This window comes from Prionailurus viverrinus, chromosome B2 (genome assembly GCF_022837055.1).
Source record: "Prionailurus viverrinus isolate Anna chromosome B2, UM_Priviv_1.0, whole genome shotgun sequence".
NCBI classification, from domain to species: domain Eukaryota; kingdom Metazoa; phylum Chordata; class Mammalia; order Carnivora; family Felidae; genus Prionailurus; species Prionailurus viverrinus.
In genome coordinates, this window is record NC_062565.1 from 134352461 (window position 1) to 134377320 (window position 24860).

The 24860-nt window shown below is 43.0% G+C and overlaps 1 protein-coding gene across 4 annotated transcripts in view; it reads left to right on the forward strand.

Moving 5' to 3' along the window:
- Window positions 1–24860, forward strand: part of SASH1 (SAM and SH3 domain containing 1) — a 198434-nt gene that overhangs the window by 62791 nt on the left and 110783 nt on the right. For 3 of the 4 annotated variants that reach the window (XM_047860764.1, XM_047860762.1, XM_047860763.1), the window contains 2 exons: window positions 24002–24052; window positions 24179–24228. In XM_047860764.1, coding sequence (XP_047716720.1) covers window positions 24002–24052; window positions 24179–24228 — 101 coding nt within the window. Of the gene's footprint in view, window positions 1–14269; window positions 14283–24001; window positions 24053–24178; window positions 24229–24860 lie in introns of those variants that run through there. The other variant, XM_047860766.1, reaches the window with a different exon arrangement.

Below are 24860 nucleotides of genomic sequence, written 5' to 3' on the forward strand. Positions count from 1 at the left end.
TAAACATAAAAAAAATTAAGAGTTGTAAGTAGTATTAGGTGAATAGCACTATTGGATTTGAACATTCTCATGTTTCCCTTTTTGCTTAAATGAATTCTCAAGTTCAGTTTTATTTAAAGTGTCTAAAATGCTATGAAATCTGCCACCAACATAATAGTAAGAGATTTCGAGAACAAGAAGAGATTAAGAGAAGAGTGGCCTTTTATGCCAATGTCGCTTGGGGCTATGTAAGAGATTTCATACCTAAGTGACTTCAAGTTTGTTCTTAAAACCTGCAATCTCTATTGGAAGCCAGACAACAGGAGGAGGCGACTTCTTGTGCTTTTAATAAAGCTGAACTGCTGGAGGCAGTCACGAAGCAGGTACCAAATGAACATTCTGGTCCCTTGGAGAGTCACTTTCACCACAGATCATAACAGAACACATCGCACTCTTAGGTGGACACGGATACTCCTGTTTCTCCCATCAGGATGTTGCCTGTGGAAAACCCGGTGTGTGTCAGTTGGAGGTTGTAGATGTACCCATGGTAGAGTGACCATGAGTTTAGATACTGTCGTAGGGCGATCCATGCTGAAGTTTCGCGGTGGGGGTGTTTTTGTTATAAGGAAAGGGCGACATTGTGGAAAGCAGGGCTTACGGTTATATTTTGAATGGTTGCCTATCTAAATAACAAGAGATGACTTCTAACCTAGAATAGTTGACAGTCGATTCTCTTTGCAACAGAGCCATACCTCCCTATTAAGCAACAGCCCATATTACTAACATTACATTTTCTCTCCCTAGGACAGTCTTAGTGATAAGATGCACATAAAGTCACATTCCTTAGTGAATGGAAGCCTCCCGAGGTGATAAACAACCGCGTTGCATTAGAGGTAATAAGCGTCCTAAGATGGGCTAGCTGTAAAGAGGACTTCGTCATAAACTAGTATAATGCACCACCGTGTCACAAGCTACCCAGAGGTGTCCTATAAAGCTTCGCCCACACATCTGTGACACAGACATAAAAATCGCCTCCTGGGTCTGTATTTTCATTTAAGCGATTTCATGAATTTTAGTTAAATACATAATCTTGCGATTCAGTCAGTCACTAAGTATTGAGTGAGCACTTTACCATGTGTGCTGGGGTCCGGGAGAAATGCAGTATAATTTTTTCCCCCGGTGAACAAACACACACGAAAACGTAGAGGCTAGGATTTTCTGTAGCTCAGCATTACAGTTACAGGCGGTCAGCATGTATTGGGACCTCACCATGTGCAAGGCCACACATCTGAAATTGTGTGTGGAGTTAAAAATATGTCACGTGGGTTTTTTTGTAATTATCCATGTAAAATTTGGTGAAGTTAATATGAAGCAGGAAACACCCCTTACCATTCCCAGTCATTTCCGGATTTATTCTCAACGACCCTGATGGGAATATTTGCCAAGTCTTATTGCCGGTTACACTCTTCACGGATTTTTCACTAGTCTTTTAAATCCTGAATCTCCACTTTGGTATAATTCGTGTCTTTACAAAACCCCTTTCTGGCCTGAGGCTAGGCAGAACATGGGTACTGGGGACTCGTTGTGACTTGTAGTTGAGGTGCTACAGAAGTATATGTATATGTCTGACTAACCATGTTTCAAAATGTTTTGAGGGTTACAGCGTGGCCAGGTAGAGGGATTACTTTAACTAGGTTTTGATGTAAGGATCGACAGAGCCACGGTTCCCGTAAGATAGGATTAATAAGCATCTGGTATTTTTCACGTAAGTTTCAATTTGCGCCTCACTGTCTCCCAGTAGCTGGCATCTCCTTCAGCGCTGGCACCTTGAGACGAAGATTCTTCCGTATGTTACAGTTATACCTAAGGCGTCCATGATGGAAAGAAAGAAAAAGTTGTTAAAAATGGTGGAAAACAGTATAGTGAAGTAGTTACTGTTTGGGTTTTAAACTTATAATTTATGCCATAGTTAATTAACTTCAGTTTGCCTTGAGTCCCCCAAAGCTAAAATACAACGGCATGAGGTTGAGAGAGAAAGAATCACGGGAAAAGAGGCATTTCCTGAAAAAAGGAGCTCTGTGATCCTGAAGAATACTAAGATTTTACTGATGATACTCTAAAGGGAAGTATTTCAGAAACTGTGAACCTGGCGGGTAGGCTGATATCTTACCGATGGCACCAAACTTAGCTACTAAGTCTGGTGCAGCTCAGTTTCAGTTAGACTAGTGAGATAATACTAATTTGCAGAAAAGTTGCACCACATCATGGGAGCCTTGAATGTCAGTTTTATAGTTTGACATTGTTCTGTTGTTAAGAGGGAACATAGAAAAGTTTTTTTTTTTTTAAGTTTTATTTATTTATTTATTTTGAGAGAGAGAGAGAGAGCAAGCAGGGGAGGGGCAGAGAGAGAAAGAGGGAGAAGGTGAATCCCAAGCAGGCTCTACACTGTCAGCACAGACCCCGATGTGGGTCTGGAACTCACAAACTGTGAGATCATGACCTGAGCTGAAACCAAGAGTCAGATGCTTGCTTAACTGACTGGGCCACCCAAGCGCCACCCTCCTTTTTTTTTTTTTTTTATTTACTGACTTGGGGTGGGGGCAGTTTTTGATTAGGAGAACCACAGGAGAATTCCGTTCCTGAAAAGCTTGATTTATCAAGAGTGCATTTGATGATTTGGGAGGAGGAAGAACAGATAGGGGGCTGTTCTGAAGTCTGGATCAAAGGTAGCAGAAGAACAATATTATTAGGTGTAGAAACGGAAATGAGATAGATGCAAGAAACATTTTGTTGGAAGGATTTAGAACTTGACTGAAAATCTCGGGGGTCGGGCCGGGGGGGGATGCATGAAGGTGCTAGGAGGTTGGTGTGGTTATTAACAGGTGAGGAGAAGGTGCGATGCTCTAATGTGCAGAGATTGAGGTCCTGTCCACACATTCTCGTGGAGCCATACAGCCAGGGAGGGGCTTAAGATTGGTGGCCTCCAATTTGAAGAAGCAGCTGGAGTAGGAGAGACCTGTTCTGAAACTTACCCATCAGTGTCTTCTCAGCACCTAATTTGATGTACGGCCTTCAAAGATTGGTCAACAGGAGGCGAGTTGAGGCAGTGGGTATAGAAAATTCACTCAAGAAGTTTGGCTCCGGGGGTGCCTGGATTGCTCAGTCCGTAGAGCACGTGACTCTTGATCACATGTTGTAAGTTTGAGTCCCACGCTGGGTGCCGAGGTTATTTAAAAATAAAATCTTTAGGGGCACCTGGGTGGCTCCGTCAGTTGAGCGTCTCGTCCTTGTTTTCAGGTCCGATTGTGATCCTAGGGTCGCGGCGGGATTGAGCCCCACGTCAGGCTCCACGTGGAGCGTGGAACCTGCTTAAGATTCTCCCTCTCTCTCTCTTCCTCTCCCTCTGCCCCCCTCCCCTGCTTGTGCATGCTCTCTCTCTAAAGAATAGAATTGGATAGAATAGAAAGGTGCCTGGGTGGCTCAGTTGGTTAAGTGTCCGACTTCGGCACAGGTCATGATCTCGCCGTCCGTGAGTTCGAGCCCCGCGTTGGGTTCTGTGCTGACCGCTCAGAGCCTGGAGCCTGTTTCAGAATCTGTGTCTCCCTCTCTCTCTGCCCCTCCCCTGCTTGCATGCTGTCTGCCTCTCTTTTCTTCAAAAATTAAAAAAAAAAATCTCTTCAAAGATAATTCTACATCTAGGAAATTCTGACTACTATAAAAGGGCCTGGGTACTGATTTTCATATATTGCGATTCTTCCACTGATTAAATAGTAAACATGAAGGGAGAACATCACTTTTCTGACATTTGTTAGATTTGACCCAGGCCTTTCTATAAACCGCCCCCCCCCACCACCTATTGTGTCCCACATCTAGGGACAAAACAATATCAATAAAGCAATACTTGAAGAAAAGCATTGATTTTGTAGGAAATATACCGCACAGGGCAGTTTTCTTTAAAGAAAATATCGCTGTTCAGGTTTGACTGAGTCATTTGGTATGGTTAGCATTGTTTTCTCCGAGCCTAGATGTTACAGAGGTAAATATGAACGGGTTTGTGAACATGCCAGCACCTGCCCCTGCAAACTTCAAGAATTTGAAAATTGATGGCTATCACCTGAGAGCTGGCAGGATGCAGGTCACACAGAACCATCAGGATGGTGTGTTGATTGTAGAGGGGAAAGCCTAGGTGGAAAGGAGGCAAACTGCAGGGGCTCTGCCTTTGGAGGAGTAAGTACAGCTATTTTGGGGAAGTGTGGCAAACCTCTTAGCCAAAGGCAATTCCATTAAATGTACCCACTCGTAGGATTCCCTTTGGCAAAAGAAGACATTGTTAAAGAGGGAACGGGGACGCCTTCGTCCATTAAAAACAAACCTTTTCTTTTTCCTGAAGCCAGAAGAGCTCGTGTAATTACAGTCTGGAGAGCTAAAGGTGATCACACATTTAAACCTACACCCATCAAAGCACTTGACTTAACTGACCAAGCAAGTCTAGCCGGGGTTTCAGAGAGAGACGCTGGCCTTGGTGTTTACAGGGTCCAGGGCATCCCGGAAGCCGATTCCTTGTGCCCTCTGCTGGCCCACGGTGCCATGACTCACTCTCATACCTGGACATGACAAGAGAAAAGAGATTTCCTTTTTTTTACCCCCTTGAATTACGTGTTGTCAAAAAAATAGATGAAACAAAGCAAGCTCTTTGAGATTTCCCTGAAAACTTGGCACCGATTGCCGCTAGTTGTTTTTTTTTTTTTTCTTTTTAAAGTGTCTTTTGTGTCCTATTCAATAATCCCCACCAGTTGTGTATACTCTTTTTGAGGGATTCTCAATGAAAGAGTAACGGGTTTACCACAGTCCGCCAAACGCTCTAGGTTTTGCTCAACTGGTAGATAGATTTTAAAAATAGCTCTTGAATTTTGCAATGTGCTATGCCATGTGTGAGCTCCCGGGACAACATGTGTGCCACACATCACAAAACCCTTCACAAATGTTACCTAATTAAGCCGCACAGTATCTGACAGGTGGCGGCCTCCCCAGTGACTTGCAGGGAAAGGGTCCTACTGCGCATGCACCGTCAGCCCAGAACAATGTCTTTGTTGTCTTGTGGTTGTGCTGCCTCAAGAATGAGTCTTCTTGGATTGCCAGAGGAATAGTTAGACCACCCAATATCTTGTCTGGGGCGGGGGGGGGGGGCAGTAATCGCTGAGCAAGATTCAGTCCCACCCAATAGCAACTTCCAATTTTTGCCAGGCAAAGCCAATTATTGATAGCCGCATCAGAAACATGCAGGAGAGACTGGTACTTGGATGTAGAACTACCCGCCGAGGGAGCCCTCACGGTTTGGATTGACTAGAGAGGCTCCGGCCTTCGGTAGGAAGTTTAAGTCTAGGCCAGCAGCAGGTGATGGGGGGTCCTCAGGACAGAGTTGTGGGGCGGGGACCGCACTAAGAAAATGGGAGCAGCTTGAATGGGGATGTGTATCCATCGTTAGGTCTGAGAGCGGGTCGGAGGGACTCCGTCACCAGGCTGACCGCGGATGGGACAGAACCCCTGTCTTGGGAGAAGACTTGGATTAGTGTACAGTTTTCACAACGAGGCTTTGAGAAGGAAGAAAACGACAAGAGAAAAACCCCTGGGTATGGGCTAAGGAGTAGGGAAGGAGGACAGGGACTCAGAAAGCTCAAGGTGGCCTGGTTGTCAGCACTGGGGCGCTGACCGGAAGAGGCATCAGGTGTTAGCATAGCAATTAAGAGTATGCATCCTGGAATCAGATAGACTCGACACCTCCTAGCATGTGGTCTCGGGCAGGAGACTTCATCTCCGTGCCTCAGTCTCCTTGCTGGTAAAATGGAAATCGCAAAATTTCCTACCTTACGAGGTTTTTGAGAAGATTAACTGACGTAATCTATGTGTCAAGGGCCTTAAGTAGGACTTGATAAACGTTGGCAGTGATGGCGGTGCAGATGATGAAGAGGAAGGTGATGATGGTGATGACGAAGAATCAGAGAGTACAGCAGAAGTGCAGAACCAGCCCTGGGACACGTACTCGCTTTCTGGGTGGAGATCCAGTGACTGCCAGAAGGTAGGGAAGGGGGGTGCTGGGTGAGAACTAGCCTCGTGGTCAGTGAGCGCTTGGTAAATACTTGGTGTTAATGGAGGTGTGTCGACCTGGTAACCCCGAGGAGTTCGATAGTGTTCTTTCTGTAGTTAGCCGATGATCCCTTGGTGTGGACAGTCGAATCAGACCATCGGTTCAACTCTTAAAACGTGTGCCGCTTTGAATGGAATGACTTAAACGAGGATTTTAAGGAAAACAAGTGTTTGCTTTTATGGATTCTCAACCCACTCTGTTCAGTCTTTCCCCCGGTTGACTACGCAGGATAAACCAGGACAAATGGCAGTCTACGTGATCCTTGACAAAACCCTTGACACATGTGGGAAGCTATATATAGAACTTAACGTGGTTTCTGTCTTTGTTTTGCTTCGCTGCCCAACGTACGATCTTTCTCTTGGTTTGCGGATCAGGCTTTACAATGTCAGTACCCAGAGGTTAAAAACATAATAGAACTTTTAATTCAGTTGATGAATGTGTATTGATTTCTCATTATGTGCAAGGTATTAGGCTTTCTGCGCCATGGTCTCTCCACTTCCAGTCCCCTCTGGTACCTTTCATTCATTTATTCATCCAATGAATATTTATTATTTGGTTAGTTAATCTCTGCCAGGCACTTCGCCAGGTCTTAGGATGTTAATGAACAACCTCTGCCCGGAAAACCTGCGGTGCAGTCCGTGTAGAAGGGTGTAGACAAAACAGTGTAGTGTGGTTGAGTACTGCAGTGGGGACTCTTTTGACAGTCATGGGGGGGATCAGCGACACCCCACGGGGAAGAGGACATCTTGACATTTCCTGAAGTTCTGTCGAAAATGCTCACTGACTTTGACGTTCCAGAACATGACTTACAAGCCCTCTCCATTTCAGCACATCCAGCCCTTTCCCCAGCATTGAACCTTGCCTGGCAGTCATCTCCTGACTGTCTCTTGCCTATTCTCGTGTGCTGCATGGCTCAGCCCAGCGTTACAACATTTTTGGTGAAGTCTGGGGGCTTTGTTTATGGCTCTGCGAAGACTTTATGGCAAAGAACTAAAGAATCTTCTTCACTTCTAAAGACCGTTTCTCTTTAGTGTATTAAGCATTTTCATGAGTTGTTAAGGTCATGTATATGGTGATTAAAATTTGGGGTACTCAGGGGGTGCCTGGGTGGCTCAGTCAGTTAAACACCAAATTTGGCTTAGGTGATCTATCTCACGGTTCATGAGTTTGAGCCCCATGTCGGACTCTGCTCTGACAACACAGAGCCTGCTTGGGATTCTCTGTCTCTTCCTTTCTCTTCCTCTCTCTCTGCGCCTCCCCAACTCACACACATTTGCTCACCCTCTCAGAAGAAATAAATACGCTTTAAAATTTGGAATATTCCAAGAGACGCTTCATAGTAACTTTCAAAATCTATTATATATAACATTTAAAAGTTGTACTGGGCTGCTAAGGGTTTCTTACTCTAGCTAGCATGGGTTTTGTTGGCAAAATTGTAAGCGTTGCATACATCGTTTAAGGACGGAAAACCTGGTGGCTTAGAGGTGATACCATATCATTATTAGGATTACATCTTTTTTTTTTTTTTTTAAAGAGATTTAACTGTACCGTGCAAGGTTCTTATTCTATCGATTCTCTAACAATTCCAGCCTCTCTAGAGGGACACGTAGTAGTCAGGGACCCAGCCAGCCCTTCTCTATAGTTTCCCAGGCAACTGGTCATCCCATTAGGACTCACTGCTTTTATTTGTCCTGTTCCAGATGCTAGGAAAGGGCCATCCATCTGTTTTCTGCCCTTGGAGACCAGGTCTTGGTATGTTTCCTGTTTGTACTCTTCTGAGGTTTTATTTGTTTGCCTTTCTTGAGGAAAAATCGTTATCTGCTAGGGGGAAATTGGCTTAATGTTTGCGTACATGCACATTTTATGTGCATATAATGTGCATAATCTTATACACAATAACCATTTTCTAGTTAACAACCTGATGATATTTATGTGATTGAGGCTAGTTAACAGATGACCAGAAAATACTTCTAATTCTTTCTTTCCGTGCTACAGAAAAGGAGAATTGGACAGGACAGTAAGAAAAAGGGGAAAGTAAAGCAAAATTTCTGTGAGGAAATTTCTAAATTATGGATATTTTAGAAACTCTGTTTTGGTTTGTTTTTTTCGGGCTCTGTGCTGACAGCTCAGAGCCTGGAGCCTGCTTTGCATTCTGTGTCTCCCTCTCTGTCCCTCCCCTGCTCACTCTCAAAAATAAATAAATGTTAAAAAGAAATTAAAAAAAAAAAGAAACTCTATTTTTTAAACTGCGTTCTATTACTAAAGCACTATGATATGTGTGTGTTGAATAATTAAATGGCAAATGCTCCACAAAGTCTGTTTGTAGACAAGAAATTGGTCATCGTGTGAGATTAAAAAAACTCCATATGGATCTTTTAAATTTTTAAAAAATATTTATTTATTTTTGAAAGAGCGAGAGAGAGAGAGAGAGAGACGAGCATGAGTGGGGGAGGGACAGAGAGAGAGGGAGACACAGAATCTGAAGCAGCCTCCAGGCTCTGAGCTGTCAGCACAGACCCCGATGCGGGGCTCGAATTCATGGACCATGAGATCATGACCTGAGCCCAAGTCAGACATTTAACTGACTGAGCACCCAGGTGCCCCCATATAGATCTTCCATGCCTTGGATATTCTACTTCCCCAGTGATAGCGTGTGTGTGTGTATAAAGTTTGAACAAAGCCTAACTCCAGGTCTGGAGAAGGGATAACCTTAGAAAAAAAGAAAATCTTTTAAATAGAAACATTTTTGTTTTGCTTTCCGATTGTTAAAGTAGTACGTACGTGTGGTAGAGAAATGTGAAAATACAGAAAATCCTGAATAAAGAAAATATAGATTGTGGTTAAGCCCCCCACCCCACCACCCCAGATGTAACATTCTGGCTTCTTTCTTCCCAGATTTTGGTCTGTACGTATACATTCATTCAACAGATATTGAGTGCCCTTTGAGTGCCAGGCACTCTGATGCATTCTGGGGATACACCAGTGGACAAGACACACACAGTTCCCTGCCCCAGTGGAGTTTACTTCCTTTGTATGTACATTTTTATACCCGACTATTAGGATCAAACTGTGTATACTGTGCCTGATTATATTCCTCTGCCTTCTATAAGGAACACCCTTCCCTTGTTAACTAGTTTTTAGTATGGTGATTTTTCACGAGTACCTGTCTTTTTATCTTACGAATGTGCCATAATTTACTTATCCCCCAGTTTGAGCTGTTCAGGCGCTTTTCACTTTTTTGTTATTCTGAAAGTAAGTGACCATGAACATCTTTAAGTGTACATCTCCACTTTCATAACTTCTCATTTCCCCAGGGTAGATTATCAGGTATGAGCTTAGCCGGTGTAAAAGGAAGAACATTTTAAAGATCCCAGAAGCACTGTTAAATTAGCATCTGAAAAAATTCTATAATTCGCACTTCTGCTGGTAGCATATCTGTGCTCCTTTTATGCTCCCCAGTATTTATTATCAGGAAAAAGAAAACTTGACCAGTTCAACTGGTAAAAAGTAGTCTCATCACGTTTTAAATTGTATTTCTTTGATCATTTCTAAGATCACACATGTTATTGTATCTGTATTTCTGTGACTCATCCCTTAAAAGTTCTTCGCACATTTTTTTCTATCTAAAACCGTTTTTAGGGGCGCCTGGGTGGCGCAGTCGGTTAAGCGTCCGACTTCAGCCAGGTCACGATCTCACGGTCCGTGAGTTCGAGCCCCGCGTCGGGCTCTGGGCTGATGGCTCGGAGCCTGGAGCCTGTTTCCGATTCTGTGTCTCCCTCTCTCTCTGCCCCTCCCCCGTTCATGCTCTGTCTCTCTCTGTCCCAAAAATAAATAAAAATGTTAAAAAAAAAAAAAAAAAAAAAAAAAATAAAACCGTTTTTATTTATTTATCAGTACCCTTTATATATTGAGCCACGCAGGCCGTTATCATGTATGTAGCAACTTTTTCCCTTGTTAGAGAATATATACTTTTTCCAGCTTCTCCCCCGCCCAAATAATGAGAAGGGAAATGAGAGGGGGGGGGGGGGTTCCTTCTCTTGATATTAATGAGACATTGGATTTTAAGCCAGAATCTTCCTTCCTAACCATGGCAGCAATGGCTTAGGTGCTGTGAAAGCAGCACCTGTGATCAGTAATGCTCAAGAGGTAGGCTACTTCTACAGACAGGGCTGTCTTTATTTTTTTTTTAATTTTTTTTTAACATTTATTTATTTTTGAGACACAGAGAGACAGAGCATGAGTGGGGGAGGGTCAGAGAGAGAGGGAGACACAGATTCCGAAACAGGCTCCAGCCTCTGAGCGGTCAGCACAGAGCCCGATGTGGGGCTTGAACTCACGGACCAAGAGATCATGATCTGAGCTGAAGTCGGACGCTTAACCGACTGAGCCACCCAGGTGCCCCCAGACAGGGCTGTCTTTAATGCCAGCAGGATGCAGGTAGGCATGTGAGCACGGGGAGTAAACTGTACTTGCTAACTAATATGAAACCTTGCCCCCTCCTCCAATGTAGCAATCCTGGTGCACGTGGATTTAATTAGTTTCCAAAGAAGGAGTACCATTTATCGACATGTACCTCCGTGTGCACCAAGATAGGCTTTCAGGTTGTAGAAAGAAAGTTAGACCTCTTAGTTGTGGATGAATGAGTGAGATCCTGGCCCAAACCAGCTGCTGTTGTGAACAGGGGGATAGATTTATGTTTAAAACAGAGTAAACTGTGCAACCAGGTAATAATTGTGAGCAATGAAGTATGTTTGCTACAGTCACCATTAAAGAAACAGATAAATCACGGTAAATTCAACATGGCACTTGAGCCATTCAATAAATGGGTATTTTAAGTTTCATTTGCTTTTGAACTAAGTGCAATAATTTATAGGGTAAGTCATTCAAAGATTAATGCTCGGAAAGCGGGAAAATCACTATACAGGAGCAGAAACATATCATTTATGTGTATTACATTGCAGCTTGGTCTGCCCGTGTTTCCATTATAAACCTGATTTTTCTAGCATTTATAATACAGCAGCAAAAAAGTTTGCCCAGGGCTAAAACTTGGTATTTGCCTCAACTTTCTGATATTCCAATTTTTATTGTATCCTTTTCTTTCTCAAATACGATGACATCTATCCCTGCGTTTTTAGATGTTTACATCATTACAACACTATTAATTCTAAAAGTTTACTTATTTTTTTTTTAATTTTTTTTTCAACGTTTGTTTATTTTTGGGACAGAGAGAGACAGAGCATGAACGGGGGAGGGGCAGAGAGAGAGGGAGACACAGAGTCGCAAACAGGCTCCAGGCTCTGAGCCATCAGCCCAGAGCCTGACGCGGGGCTCGAACTCACGGACCGCGAGATCGTGACCTGGCTGAAGTCGGACGCTCAACCGACTGCGCCACCCAGGCGCCCCTAAAAGTTCACTTATTTTAGGAGCACAAATTTGTGGCTCCTGAATTCAGAATGCACCGACTTGCCATGGACTCTGAGCCTTTTCAAGATGGTTATAAAACTTATAAAGATGGTTTGCAAACACAATTCAAAGAGTGAAGAAGGAGTGTTAAATGCCATGGATATAGCACCTTTGATTTAACAGCTACGAAGACGGGAATGCTAAATGTGAGCCAGTCTATTAGAGGATTCATTTAAATTTGGCATCTCTAGTTTGATCAGGCTACATAATTTTGTCAAGTCCATACACGGATACCCAATCTGCTTGCTAATCATTTGGTACCCAGCATGTCAACTAAGTACAGAGTTGACGCTTACTTAGGAAGTCCTGGCTGAACAAACGAGTACACGAATGTTAGTTCAGTTACAGGCTGGCACACGCTTCCGAAGAGTCTCCATCTTGTAGTTCATTTTCCCATAAAAGCGTAATGTAAACGATAAGTTCTCCCACAACAGCTCACTTCCAGCCATTACAAGCCAGAACAAATCGTAGAATCACTGTAAGCAGACAGAGAGCCGAACCCGTTTCCGTAAGAACCGCCCTCCAAGGCTGCCGATGGTCCTGTGGTCCTGCTCAAAGAACGATACGGATTTCACGTGTTGTAAATAAGTTTGTCCTACTGTTGGTCACCTAGCTTTACCGCCTTTTTAAAAATGGTACTAAACCCATCTCTTTCCTTTTACTTTAAAATCGTGCATCTCCGTCGTCCCTTTCTAGAGCCCTGAAGATGAGGCCTACCAGGTTTAGGTATGACTCAGGTTATACCGATCCCTTCGACCTTCAGACCACTGAATCCAAGCCTGCAGGCCCCTCTGAACAGGCTTGTCTGGGGCAGCGGTTGTGGAAGATCGGTTCGCCAGCCAGCGGCTTCAGCACCAGCTGGGAACTCGGTAGACATGAAAATTAGAGGACCCAGCCCAGAGAGACTAAATCTGAAACTCTGGGGAGGGGTCCGGCAATCTGTATTGAATAAGCCCTCCAGGTGATTGCAATGTACCAAGTGTGGAAAGGCTGTTCTAGGGCTTACTGGAGCCGGGTCCAAGATGGGATCTTAATATTCGATTCCTCTGGGCAGTGAGCTCAGCGGTGGTGTGGGCTCTGGCTCCCAGCTGCCCAGTACGCTGTCGCTGGACGACACCCTCAGGGGGCCTTGGAGCCGTCAGAAGAGTTTGGTTTAAGGTTCAGACACGTAGTCCAAGGTATGACCAAATGGTCAGACGTGGTGGTGGGGCACGGGGACCCTCTGGTCCGCTGTGGCCAAGCTAGCTTCGGGATGACATTGGATACCCAAGGCTGCATGTTAGAACTTTGTCAGTACTTTGTAATACCTAATAGGAAAACATTTCAGCTGGATTTGAAATCTATCGCATTTTCATAAGAAATTTCACGACGACGTTAATCAAATAAAGTACGATCGGATCCTTGAAATAGGAGTTGCTGTATTTCAGTGGTCATAAGAACAGTTAAGACAACTTGTATCTCTTTGTTGGGTGAGTAAGATTCCTTATTAGTGATCACCAACCGTAGCGTTGAAAGCTCATCATTAAAAGTTCCTAGCTGTTACAGCTTATAGTCATTTCAAGCCTATAACCCAATTTTTTAAAAAGTTATTTTCAAGTAAGTAAGCATAAAGTTCTTTTTTAAAAAAATGAACAGGATTTCATTTGGAAGTTTTATACTAATTCAGTGTTTAATATTTTTCCTGATACTCTGAATTTTCTTTCCAGTTCTTACACATTTTTAAACACTGCGATAAATGTCTTTTGACCCCATATTCTCCCCCGTGTCTCCCAGGGTGCGGGGCACTGCAACTATGTGACCCTGTGGGGAAAGGCACTGGGCAGCTACCCGCCCTCTGCTCCCTGGAAGCCCTTCACGTGCTTGCATAATTCCTTCCCTTCTTTGAGTAAACAGCCCTGGTTCTGCCAGTTGAATCTGTTTATCTGATCCCCTTTCCAGACACCATTCTTGTGAAAGTTCTCCTGGTTTTCATGGTCTCCCAGAAAAAGTGGCATTCGCAGCTGAGCACGGTCTTTGGATCATCATCCGCCTGGTGCCAGGACAGAAGGAATGTGCTAGGACCCGTGGTTCAGACGTTAAGTGCCAATGATTCCCACGAGGGACTTTAGAAATGCCTAGAATGTAAACTCCACGCAGGCAGTGACTCTCTTTTTCATTGTTTTATCCTTGACTAGGGCAGCGCTTAGCACATGGTATGTGCTCATTAAATAGTTGTAATATTAAGGAATGATTAAGTGAAAGACATGGCAAGAAGCCGAAAGAAAGTAGATGCCTCCATGCTGTTGTCACAATGGTGAGGTTAGATGGGCTCAGTGAGTGGTGATACCATCCAGAGTGGCCCATTGTCGTGGTGTCCACCACTGGGAAACGTAGAGGCCGTTTGTATGTTGGCGTCCATAAGCCAAGTCCTGCTAGTGAAATGAAGAATTGAATGCTACAACTTGTTAGATTCTTTCTTTAAGGACAATTAAAATGCCTTTACTGACACAGTGCCTTCTAGCATTTACATCCATATGACCTGACACTCTTGTGTTAGTTTGGTTCATAGTAGAAGATGCATTCTTGAAACATGACTCGTCTTACTGGAACGACCTGTTGGCATGGTATGGTTTGGTCCTACTCCTAAATCTACGCAGGGCGCTTGGTACATGGTATATACTCAACAGTGTTCAAGTTCTATGAGATCTAGGACGTGGTTTCCTAAGACAGCCTACAAGTTCGAAGTGAGGCACGAGAGCACCTAGCCTGACCCTCTTAGACTCAAATTCTTTCTGAACTTAACCAACTCATCTAACTTCTACTGACCCCATGTGTTTTACCACAGTCGTGCTTCAAGGTGGCATGGTCACCCTGCAGTCTCCTCAGACTGAGTTCTGCCCCTGCCCTGGGCACTCTCATGACTCCTTCCCATAGGTGGGGGAGGATACACCCTGGGACTTGTAAGCTGCTTCAGTTTTCACTAGGGGATCTCAGGACTACCTCTAGCATTAAAGGTTCAAGCCCTTTTGGGGCAAGATGAGTTCTGCAGGGACATTGCTCCTGATGTTGGTCAGCGTGATACTGTGTCCTCTCTGCCAGAAGCCAGAGGAGAAATTCTCTCTCTCTCAGGAATAGCCTTGTGTCTTGTGAGTATCTTAAAACATAAAGGTATGGATGAAGTCAGTCTCGTAACTGATCGTGTTTCTTTGCTTTAAATGTTAAAAAGCTTGGCCCCAAACGTGTGGTCCATCACCAGCGTAGGATCCCATTGTCCATATTTTTTAACTAACAAAATTCCTAGACCAATTTTACTATATAATCTTGATTCCTCCCCCTCCCACTCTGTATCATTTCATTAGTTTTTTAACTTTATCATGTAAAGTTGAACTGAAGTTTTGTAAGCCATCTTAAGTCGTTTTTTTTTTTTTTTTTTTTTGGAACATGGTAAGGTTTCAGTAAATACATAATGAATACTTGCATAACATAGACTAATGCAGCAAGAATATTTAATGATTGTAGCACAGAATATTAACGGCCAGGTGGAAATTGCCACTTTTGGTTTCTTTCTTACTAGTATTTCTCAAAATTTACTGACCTGTTCATTATGGATGGGTTTTAAGGTTGAAGTTAGTGTAATAGCATTCAACTGTGAAAACTTTTTTCCTTAGAATCTTTCTTCTTTGATGTGGGGGGATGGGAGTATTTTTCCATTCACTTGCTCTCATTAGAAGCAATTTCGTATGCCAGGCCATGAACTTATCGGTGCCTGAAAAAATGGCTAACATTTCCTGTCTCACGTATGAATGATTTGGGTGAAACCAGTCATGAAAATGTGAAGCAGTAAGGAATTGGAGGTAGAACTCACAAGCCATTACTGATTTTATCCGAAGAGTGGCTAAACACCCCCACCAGTTTCTTTTTAAGTTCTTACACCAATCTAAGTTGTAGATTTTGGAAAATCATTGTCTGATTACTTTTTGCTTGCCGGTGTAGCTCCCCAGTAAGCAACCCCAAAGGAAATCTAAAATCAAAGCATGAAATACATGTGTATGTGTCAGTGGGTATAATGAATCCCTATTAAGAAGGTATTTATAGGGGTGCCTGGGTGGCTCAGTCAGCTGAGCGTCTGACTCTTGATTTAGATTCAGGTCATGATCCCAGGGTTGTGGGATCAAGCCCTGCGTTGGGCTGCATGTTGGGCATGGACTCTGCTCAAGATTGTCTTCCTCTCCCTCTGCCCCTCTCCGCTGCATGTGCTCTCTCTCTCAAATTTAAACAAGGCGTTTACAGTCTAGTTGAGGGAATAAGATACAGGTAAGTGAGCAGAAGGTTGCTACGCATAGATACACCTAATAAGTAAATGGTGTAGCTGGTTCCTGTTAGGACTGAACTCGGGCATATCATTTAAGGCAAGGCTGGGCAGAGCAGGTATTACAAGAGGTGGGTTTGGACTTGGATCTAAAGAATGCCTTGGAAGGATGGAGAGGAAGAAGAGGGACATCCCAGGTACGATGAGCAAAAGTGAAACGTGGGGACAGCACACACTCAGAGGTCAGTGGACCCAGCACCCGTTCTTGAAGAAGAGGGTTTCGATCAGGCCAGTTGGTAGAAGGGCCTCTTATTCAGAAATGGAGATTTTTATCATGTCCATTCTATGTTTCCACAATTTTGGAAAGACTTTGGAACAGAGAAAGGATACAGAGTACACAGCAGTGTGCCTCTCAAACTGAAGTGAGCATATAGATCCTAAGGGATCTTGGGAAAATAAAGATTTTGATTTCGGTCTGGGGTGGGGTCCTAGACCACCTTTATAAGAAGCTTCCAGGTGATTCTAATGCTCATGTTGCACGCACCTCACTTTAGATAGCAAGGACAGAGTACTATTTTAAGAAGATTTAGTTGACAGTAGTGATTTGATCGGCAGGACAGTGCTTCATCTGAGTAGGATCTTGGAGTCAAAGAGAGACCTAAAGATAATCGACTAGTCCATTTCTTTACATTGCCATTGGAAAACCAACGTAAAAAACAAACAAACAAACGAGGTCTGAAGGTCTTCCTATAGTGGGGGCCGGACCGGAACTCAGTCCTCCTGGCTCCCACTCAGTACCTTCTCCTCCACTCAACAGTGGTGGCTGGGTGTCTGTGGGGTGAAGGACTGCAGAGAAGCCGATGCCTTGGGAATGGAATGGCATGGCTGGACACAAGAAACCTTGTGAACGGAGAAGCAACCGCTCCCGGTAGCTGATTTGCTGGGGAGTGAGGAAACTCCCACGGAAGTGCTGAGGTTTACGTCCTGCTAGAATGAACAGATACCGCGTTGTTCGGCCAGAATGGAGAAGGCAGCCAGACAAGAGGGGAGCCCACTTGACCGATTGGGAGCTACCACAACCTCATAGTCTTCTCGTAAAGGGATAAATGCCACATGAGTTTTAAAATCCATCACAGGCAGCAACTTTCCCCAGCAACTGAGAACGCGTTCCCTCCGTTGATGGAACGCATCAGTGATGGTATGTGTTGAGTGTCGAGTGTTGCCAGGCATGTGGTCTCTCGCCTTTCCACCAGCTCCTTCCTGTGCCCAGCGTGGAGGAGGAGACCTTGGCGCTCAGCTGAGCTGACCGGCGCCTGATGGTTTTCCTCTCTGCTCTTGGAGTAAGAGAGGGATTTATCCCACCTGCTTTTCCAGATGTAAAGTTCTTTTGGCTTCAAGCACCGGCAGCAATAAGGGCTGGGAGGAGTGTGGATTTCCCCAAGAAGGTGGAAACGTGGTGAGAGTATGGGTGTCGGTGTGATACTTGTTTTCCAGGACCTCAGTCGGCCCCCACCGGGTTTTGGACTCCGGTGTATTACACATCGTAGCCAGAGCCTGTCAGGGAGATGGCAGGTGTGCTTGTGCGTGCAGGTGCACACGCACGCACAGGTGGAAACACTCACGCGTGTTCAAACATTTTGGTTTCGGTTTTGGCAAACTGCTGATTTCATGTGGAAACTTTGTTCCTTTTTTTGCTTCTGTATGAGACATAATAAACATTGAGGGGGTTACTGTTTCCAGAGCTGTCCCAAGTTGACAAGAAATAAATGTGAGGTTCCCTTCTGCCCAGTAACTTTTTATCATATGATTCCGTTTTTAAACTATATGGAACTACATAGTTTTGTCTTTTTCCTCAAAATATCGGTGTGAGATGATTTCCAAAATCATCATGGACCTTCACTATTAATCAGAAAATGCGTGCGTAGCGATCTGTGAACCTAGTTACCAAAAATTTTAATACCTCATGAAGGTATTTTAATATAGAGCATGACCTATATGGGTCTTCTCAAATATGACTTAATTTGAGAAATTTAAATTTCGGTATTTCTTGAGACATTTCTCATTTCTTGGTTTAGTTGTTGGGGTACAAATAACATTATTGCCAGTTTTAATTTTTTGAAACCTGTATTATGTCTTTAGAAGTATCTAAAGGCAACATATATTTGACAAATATGTTAAAAGTTGAAGAATAGTGGTCTTTGCAGATGTAGCCCTTTATGTAAGGAAACTGTCGGATATTTTCTCATATGCTTATGAACATATATATGTTGATAATTTAAAAACATATATGGCTTCTGAAGATTGTGCTTTGAAGCTGATCTTATATTAGAAAAAATAATGAAGGTAATCCAAGACTACATGCTTGGAAAAAAACAATAGTAAATGTAGGTAACTGCTGTTCACACTTGGTGTATGTCCCCTCTAACCTTTCCTTGTGCTTGCCCACATATGTACATACATGTGCATATGTTGGGCTGTATTTATAATTTAGTTTCCACTATAATGCTTCATTAAGTTCGGGAGGTTTCCTTAAGCATTTGTAGTATACAAACTCACTACGGGTTTGTGATGTTTAATAACTTCTGTCATTCTTTTAAAACAATTTTTTTTAATGTTTATTCACTTTTTGAGAGACAGGGTGCAAGCAGGACAAGGGCAGAGAGAGAGGGAGACACAGAATCCAAAGCAGGCTTCAGGCTCCGAGCTATCAGCAGAGAACCCAACGCGGGGCTCGAACTCACGAACCGTGAGATCATGACCTGAGCTGAAGTCGGACGCTTAACCGACTGAGCCACCTAGGTGCCCTGATATCTGTCATTCTTAATTAAGGTTTGCAGATATAGCTTAATGATGAGCATTTTAATCCATAGATCAAATTCCATGCATTCACTTTATTTTAAAATGTATTTCTAAAACATTTGACTAAGTTATAATACCCTAACTTAGAGTTATAGGTTCATGTTTAGCCACCAGGGTTGTGTGGCTCTCTGGATGCTTGTATGGAACATGGACTAACTTGTGGAGTTATATCGCACTAAATACTCCTTAGAATACTTTGTCAAGTGCAAAGTCAGTGAGCATATCACACTCAAAAAGTGTTGGGGATATATTTGTGCTTAAACAATAGTGAATACTATTGTAACGAACTTTTTGGCTGTGTTCAATTTTTTTTAAGTTTATTTATTTATCTTGAGTGAGCAAGAGAGAAAGCACACACTCTGGGAATGGGGGTAGAGATAGGGAGCGAGAGACTCTCAAGCAGGCTCCACACTGTCAGCACAGAGCCTGACCCAGGGCTTGAACTCAAGAACTATAAGGTCATGATCTGATTGAAATCAAGAGTCAAGACCCTTGACTGAGCCACCCAGGCACCCCTAGCCTTGCTCCATTTTGATTACATTTTTTTCATCTTCTTTTGCAACATTCAAGTGGAATCTATAAATTTGTTGGATACTTTTTTTTTTTTTCCCTGCAGTGACCAAAAAATGTTCTCCAATGCTAGGAAAGAGTCAAATTCTTGGTAATTGACCATTTACTCAAGATTGAGTCACAGGATTCAAGAAAGCCTGATTACTAAATCTTAACATTAAAAATTCTGATATTTCACGATATGGTATCTGGGATTTTCTTGAAATTAAAATGGGGTGGAGCCAAGGCACGTTTGAAGGTACGGATGAAACAAAATTGACGATCGGTAGATAATTGTTGAAGCTGAGTAATAGGAATTTGGGAGTTCATTGTACCATTCTCTTCACTATCGCATATTTAAGATTTTCTATAATAAGTTGAATTTAGCACTTATTTTCATTTTTTTTTTTTTTAAGTAGGCTGCATGCCAACGGGGAGCTTGAACTCACGACCCTAAGATCAAGAGTCGCGTGCTCTATCCACTGAGCCAGCCAGGCACCCACTATAACAAGTTGAAACAAGAGAGGTCATAATTGTAGCCTAAAACCTTGTGACAGTTCAACCTTCAAGTGATAGGTTCAGGTTGAAATACATTGCCAAGATGCGCTTCAGGAGGAAACTCTAAAAATCACAAAATAATCCTCATGGACATTGTCACGAATAAATACGTCTCATCTGATTCCTTACTTAGAAAACTTAAGGAGAGCTCCCATCTCCCTGGCAGTCAGTGTGGCAGGCTAATTTCCCAAGGGGGCCATAATGATACCTCCCAACCCAGGGAGGTTACCGTGTGACTTTGACACTCTTCACTTAGATGGGGGCTGTGCACTCTCTTGCACCTGGGAGAGCATGTAACTCCAGCAGAAGAACTTGCTGCACGAGACTGTGTTAGAAAAAGGAATACAACTTCTGCCTGGCTCTCTTGGTCTGCCTGGTTTCTCTTGAAACCCAACATCGTGCTGTGGGGAAGGCAAGCAGTTACGTGTAGCACCCCTGTATAGTTGTTCCAGCAGATGGCGCCTGCGTAGGTCCCAGCTGTTAACCAGCATCAGCCCCCAGACATGTGAGCGAGCAAGCTTCCTAATGATTACAGCTCCAACCATCCAGTCACCCCCACCCTTCGAACCTTCCAGCCAAGTCCCCAGACACCATGGTGTAGAGAGAAGGCTTTTCTGCTTTCCCCCTTCTGAATTCTTACCCTCCGAATCTGTGAATGTAATAAAATGCTTGTGGGCTTATGCGACTTAAGTTTGGGATGATTTGTTACACAGCAGCGGTAACTGGATCAGTCAGCACGTGTTATTGAGGAGAATCTTCTTTCTCAGTGATCTCTCTTTCCAGAACATGTCCAAAAGATACATGTTTACTCAAGGACTGTGTTTGGATTATTCATCATTTTTACTATTTCCATCAACACGATGACTGATTGAGTTACAAATCAAGAGTTACACTGTGGATCCTCCATTGTTCCCCAGATAAAATAGCTTGCAACTGGGGCAATCAGGTGCATCAACTTACTCCGCCCTCCACCCTCATCAGGACTGTCTGCCCCCTCCCATCTTCCCCCTGCATCAGGACTGTCTCATCCTACTGGAACTCTAGAGCCATGCCCCCTACCCCTTACACCGGTTGAACTGGGAGCAGAGAAGAGGGCAACCTAATCCGTAGACTGCGAAGGGGAATGTCAAGGAGACTTTCTCTCCCCATCCACAGAGTTTGCTGTATCTTTTGTTATATACTTCTATATGTCTTAACTACTTGATAATATTCACACATACATGATAGTAATTAGTAATTACTCTTCTGGACTTTTGTCATTGATATCATGTGACATCCATCAGGGCCGTAATAACGGAAAGCTGCCAGTATTCCATTCCGCTTTGTCTCCAACCATCACACATAGGTCTAAACTTAGTGGATAACTTTACATGCTTCTCTGTTGTGTTGTATTTTTACTTCAGGGTGTGTTTGCTCTAAGAAATGCCTCGTAATGATGATGGTAGTCTTTCCTCGAGAGTTGAGATTATTAAGATTTGCTCTGAAAATCATTACTTTGTAGTATGCTTTGGGGAGGGGAAGCAGTAGAAACATCGCTGCACGAGATGTGTTTAACATCTCTTGTTCTGAAAAAGCAGATGTTCTGCATGAAAACATTATCTGGGTCCATTCTTTTAAAGGGATAAATTTTAGTACATTCTACATCCAACTATATCCCCAACCAGTTTCCTAAAAAGTCCCTAAAATACAGTCTGCTGTATGTAACAAACCAACATGTGAAAATGAATTATTTAGAATGTTACTTCCTAATCATCTTATATTTAATGTGGTTGTTAACAAGGGCCTGCTTTGTATTCCGGAAAAGCTACATTTTGTATAATATACCATAAATGTTAAGTTTAGGATGTGGGGTAACAAATGGTGCACTCAACAAATGAAAATTTGTTAGAAAAAATGCAGATAAAAATATGCAATAAAAGCAGGTAATTCCCTATTACGGACTGTTACCTAGTGAGGTAGAGACTTCAAGCTTGAAGAACAGTTAAGAATGGAGGAGAGTTGAATTAGACATTGTTTTCGTTGATGGCTATGGAAGGACATGGGCTGGAGTTGGGTGTTAAAGGCGCTAGAGAAAGTTTCAGAGGAAATAATAGAGACCTGTCATCATTCTGAGATTCCCACACTGACTCTGAACAGGAAAATGTAGGTTGAAAAAATTGCAAACTATACCTTTGCTTACTTCCTGCTGTTTAAGTTTGTAAATTTCTCTAAGCGATGCTAAGAGGTTAGGTATCACGGCATCATGACTGGTCGCTAAGTGCCAGGAACCCCCAGATACCTATCTGCCGTGTTGATAACACCTGAGCCTGATGTCCTATCGGTTGAACTAGGAATGTGACTCAAACATTTCCATATATTGCTTTGTAAAAATGGTGCATCAGGTCTGGGACAGAAATAGAAGTCCGTCCATTTTGAGCAAAGGTGGCAATAAAAGCCAAGAGGATGTTAAGCAGAGAGGTTTTATACCAGAGCTAATACCACTCTGGTATTTTTTCATAACAAATAAGGCCCTGGGACTAAGGGTGAGTGAGTCTCCGTCCATTAAAGTACTTTTCTCTTTTGATCAACTCGTCCCAAACCATCCTGTTCTCAGATTTTTCACCTCAGCACATTCATTTTATAGTCGATCTATGTACTGGATTCCTGTTACTTAGTCCCATTTATAAATATACTCTGAGTTTTACTTATTTCATTGCTAAGTTTTTGACATATTGGTCTGTTTTTATAATCATGCTAGTAATGAAATAGGTAACTTCAATAAATTGAACATTTAGATGCAGTGACAATTCCTAATTTGAGATGATCCTGTTCCCGTATCCTGAATGTCAGCCGAGACTAACAGAATAATTTTCATACGGTACATGTGCGATCCTGAAAATTATAACAATTATTAAGAACACAATAGGATTATTGGAAAACTCATAATTAACCTGGTTTTTCAACCTCATTAGTGATATTACTCTCTTCCTCTAAAACTGCCTATTGTCCTGCTTATGACTTGATCAGCTGGGGACCACTCTGGACTGTGAACCATACTTTGATGAGGACGTGTACTTTAGCACCTGTTTAGATTTAGAATTATTCTGTATTTGTGAAAAATATCAATGTGGTGCTCTGTGCTGTGCTTCCTAGTACAGCTCATGTTTTCCCATAGTATGTTCTAACACTTCTAATAGTGTGGTTTTCCTATTTTGCTGTCAATGCTTATTTCAATATATTATTTTTGTCACAGGTGATAGGTTTACCTCTTTTTTTTCCCATCCAAAGGGGAAATGGAGGGTTTTTTTTTTCTTCTATTATAGAGACAGGAGGACAGGGGAGGGGGAGGGAGGGGCAGAGGGAGAGAGAATCGCAAGCAAGCTCTATGCGTGCTCAGTGGTGAGCACTACTCGGGGCTCAATCCCGTGACCCTGGGATCATAACCTGAGCCCAAATCAAGAGTCGGACGGTTGACTGAGCCACCCAGGCGCCCCAGGAAATGGAAATTTTAACTATAAAATGGTTTTAGCTCTAAAATGGTTCAATTCCTTTTTTTTATGATTTGATGATTTTTGATGACATCATGCATTTATTTCATCTGTTAACTGGATACTGAGAGTTGTTTTTTTGAATTTCCAGCTAGGCCAACTCATTTGTATTATAGGAGCACGGTGATTTCTAGGGCTCCATGATAATACCAGGTTAGCTTTCCACCTTCGTAAAGACACTTTCAACCAGCCCGACATCATGAAATACTCTGAACACATTCAGCATTTTAACATCGGACCACAACTCCGATATTACTGAAAAAGAAACCGAACACAAATGGATCTCAGTAAATTGTGTCCCAGTGATGGTCTAATCACATCGAGAGAACGATTTGCCCAGTAACTGTCGGTGCCCTTCAGTTAGACTGTGCTGGTTTCTTCTGCATTAAAACTGCCAGTGGAGTCAAGCGGTGAAGTTTGGAAAACAGTTCAATTTTAAGACTCTAAAGTTCTCATTTTCAAAACGCTTTGGTTTTCCCAGAAAATCTGTTTACCTCCACCATCCCCCCCCCCCCCCCCCACCGCACCCTAGCATTTCCCAAATGCTCCCATCTCTTCTTACACATCGATTTGTCTCTCTGGTGTGTGCCACGTTTGGAAGCCTCATTAAAGCAGCATCTGTTTCTCTTTTAGGAGAAACCCGATGCCAGCCCCACGTCACTTCAGCTGCGGTCCCAGATCGAAGTAAGCACAATGACTTTAATCGTCTATTTTTGCTTCTGCCTTTTTTTTTTTTTAAGTGATATTCTGTACAAATCAGATGAAGCCTGCCGCTCTGGCTGTGCTCACGCTGTGCCTCTTTTCTCCTAGGAGTCGCTTGGCTTCTGTAGCGCCGTGTCAACACCAGAAGTGGAGAGAAAGTAAGTTTCCCTCCTGCCCGGGATCGGAATTTGGAAGAAGGTGCCTCTGAGGTCCATCCTGGTGGGAGTCAAGTGGGCGACTGTGTTGTGTATGTGCTATGGAGCATGATGTCATTTTCCTTGCATGGGGTGTGTGTGTGTGTGTGTGTGTGTGTGTGTGTGTGTGTAGGTGGGTAAGAGTGTGTTGTGTAATTTAGTCGATGATGCCTAATGACTCTGCAAAGAGTTACTGGTTTCACACTGCTTCTTGTGAGTGAACCCTAAATAAATACCTGGAAACAAGCATAGAGGAAGGAAAAGGACAGCTAGGTCCACCAACGTGGGTTTTCTTCTTTTATACTAGTTTCTGATAGAGGAGGAAAGTCCTAAAGAAGAACAGTACAAAAAAAACCCAATATATTCCAGAATAAAACAGTGACTGGAAAACCCCTCTCTGCACCTTGCTTTGGTGGGTGACCTTAAAACAAGAATAGATGCCTGTGACCAAAGACGGCAAAGGCTCACTTTTCTTTCCTGTTGAAGGCAATATTTTTACCTCTTTGTCCTGACTTGGACCCTGTAATTTTTAGTCTCCTGGAAGATAATTCTATGTTATATTTCGTATTGCCAGTATTTCTTTTAGGCACCTTTAA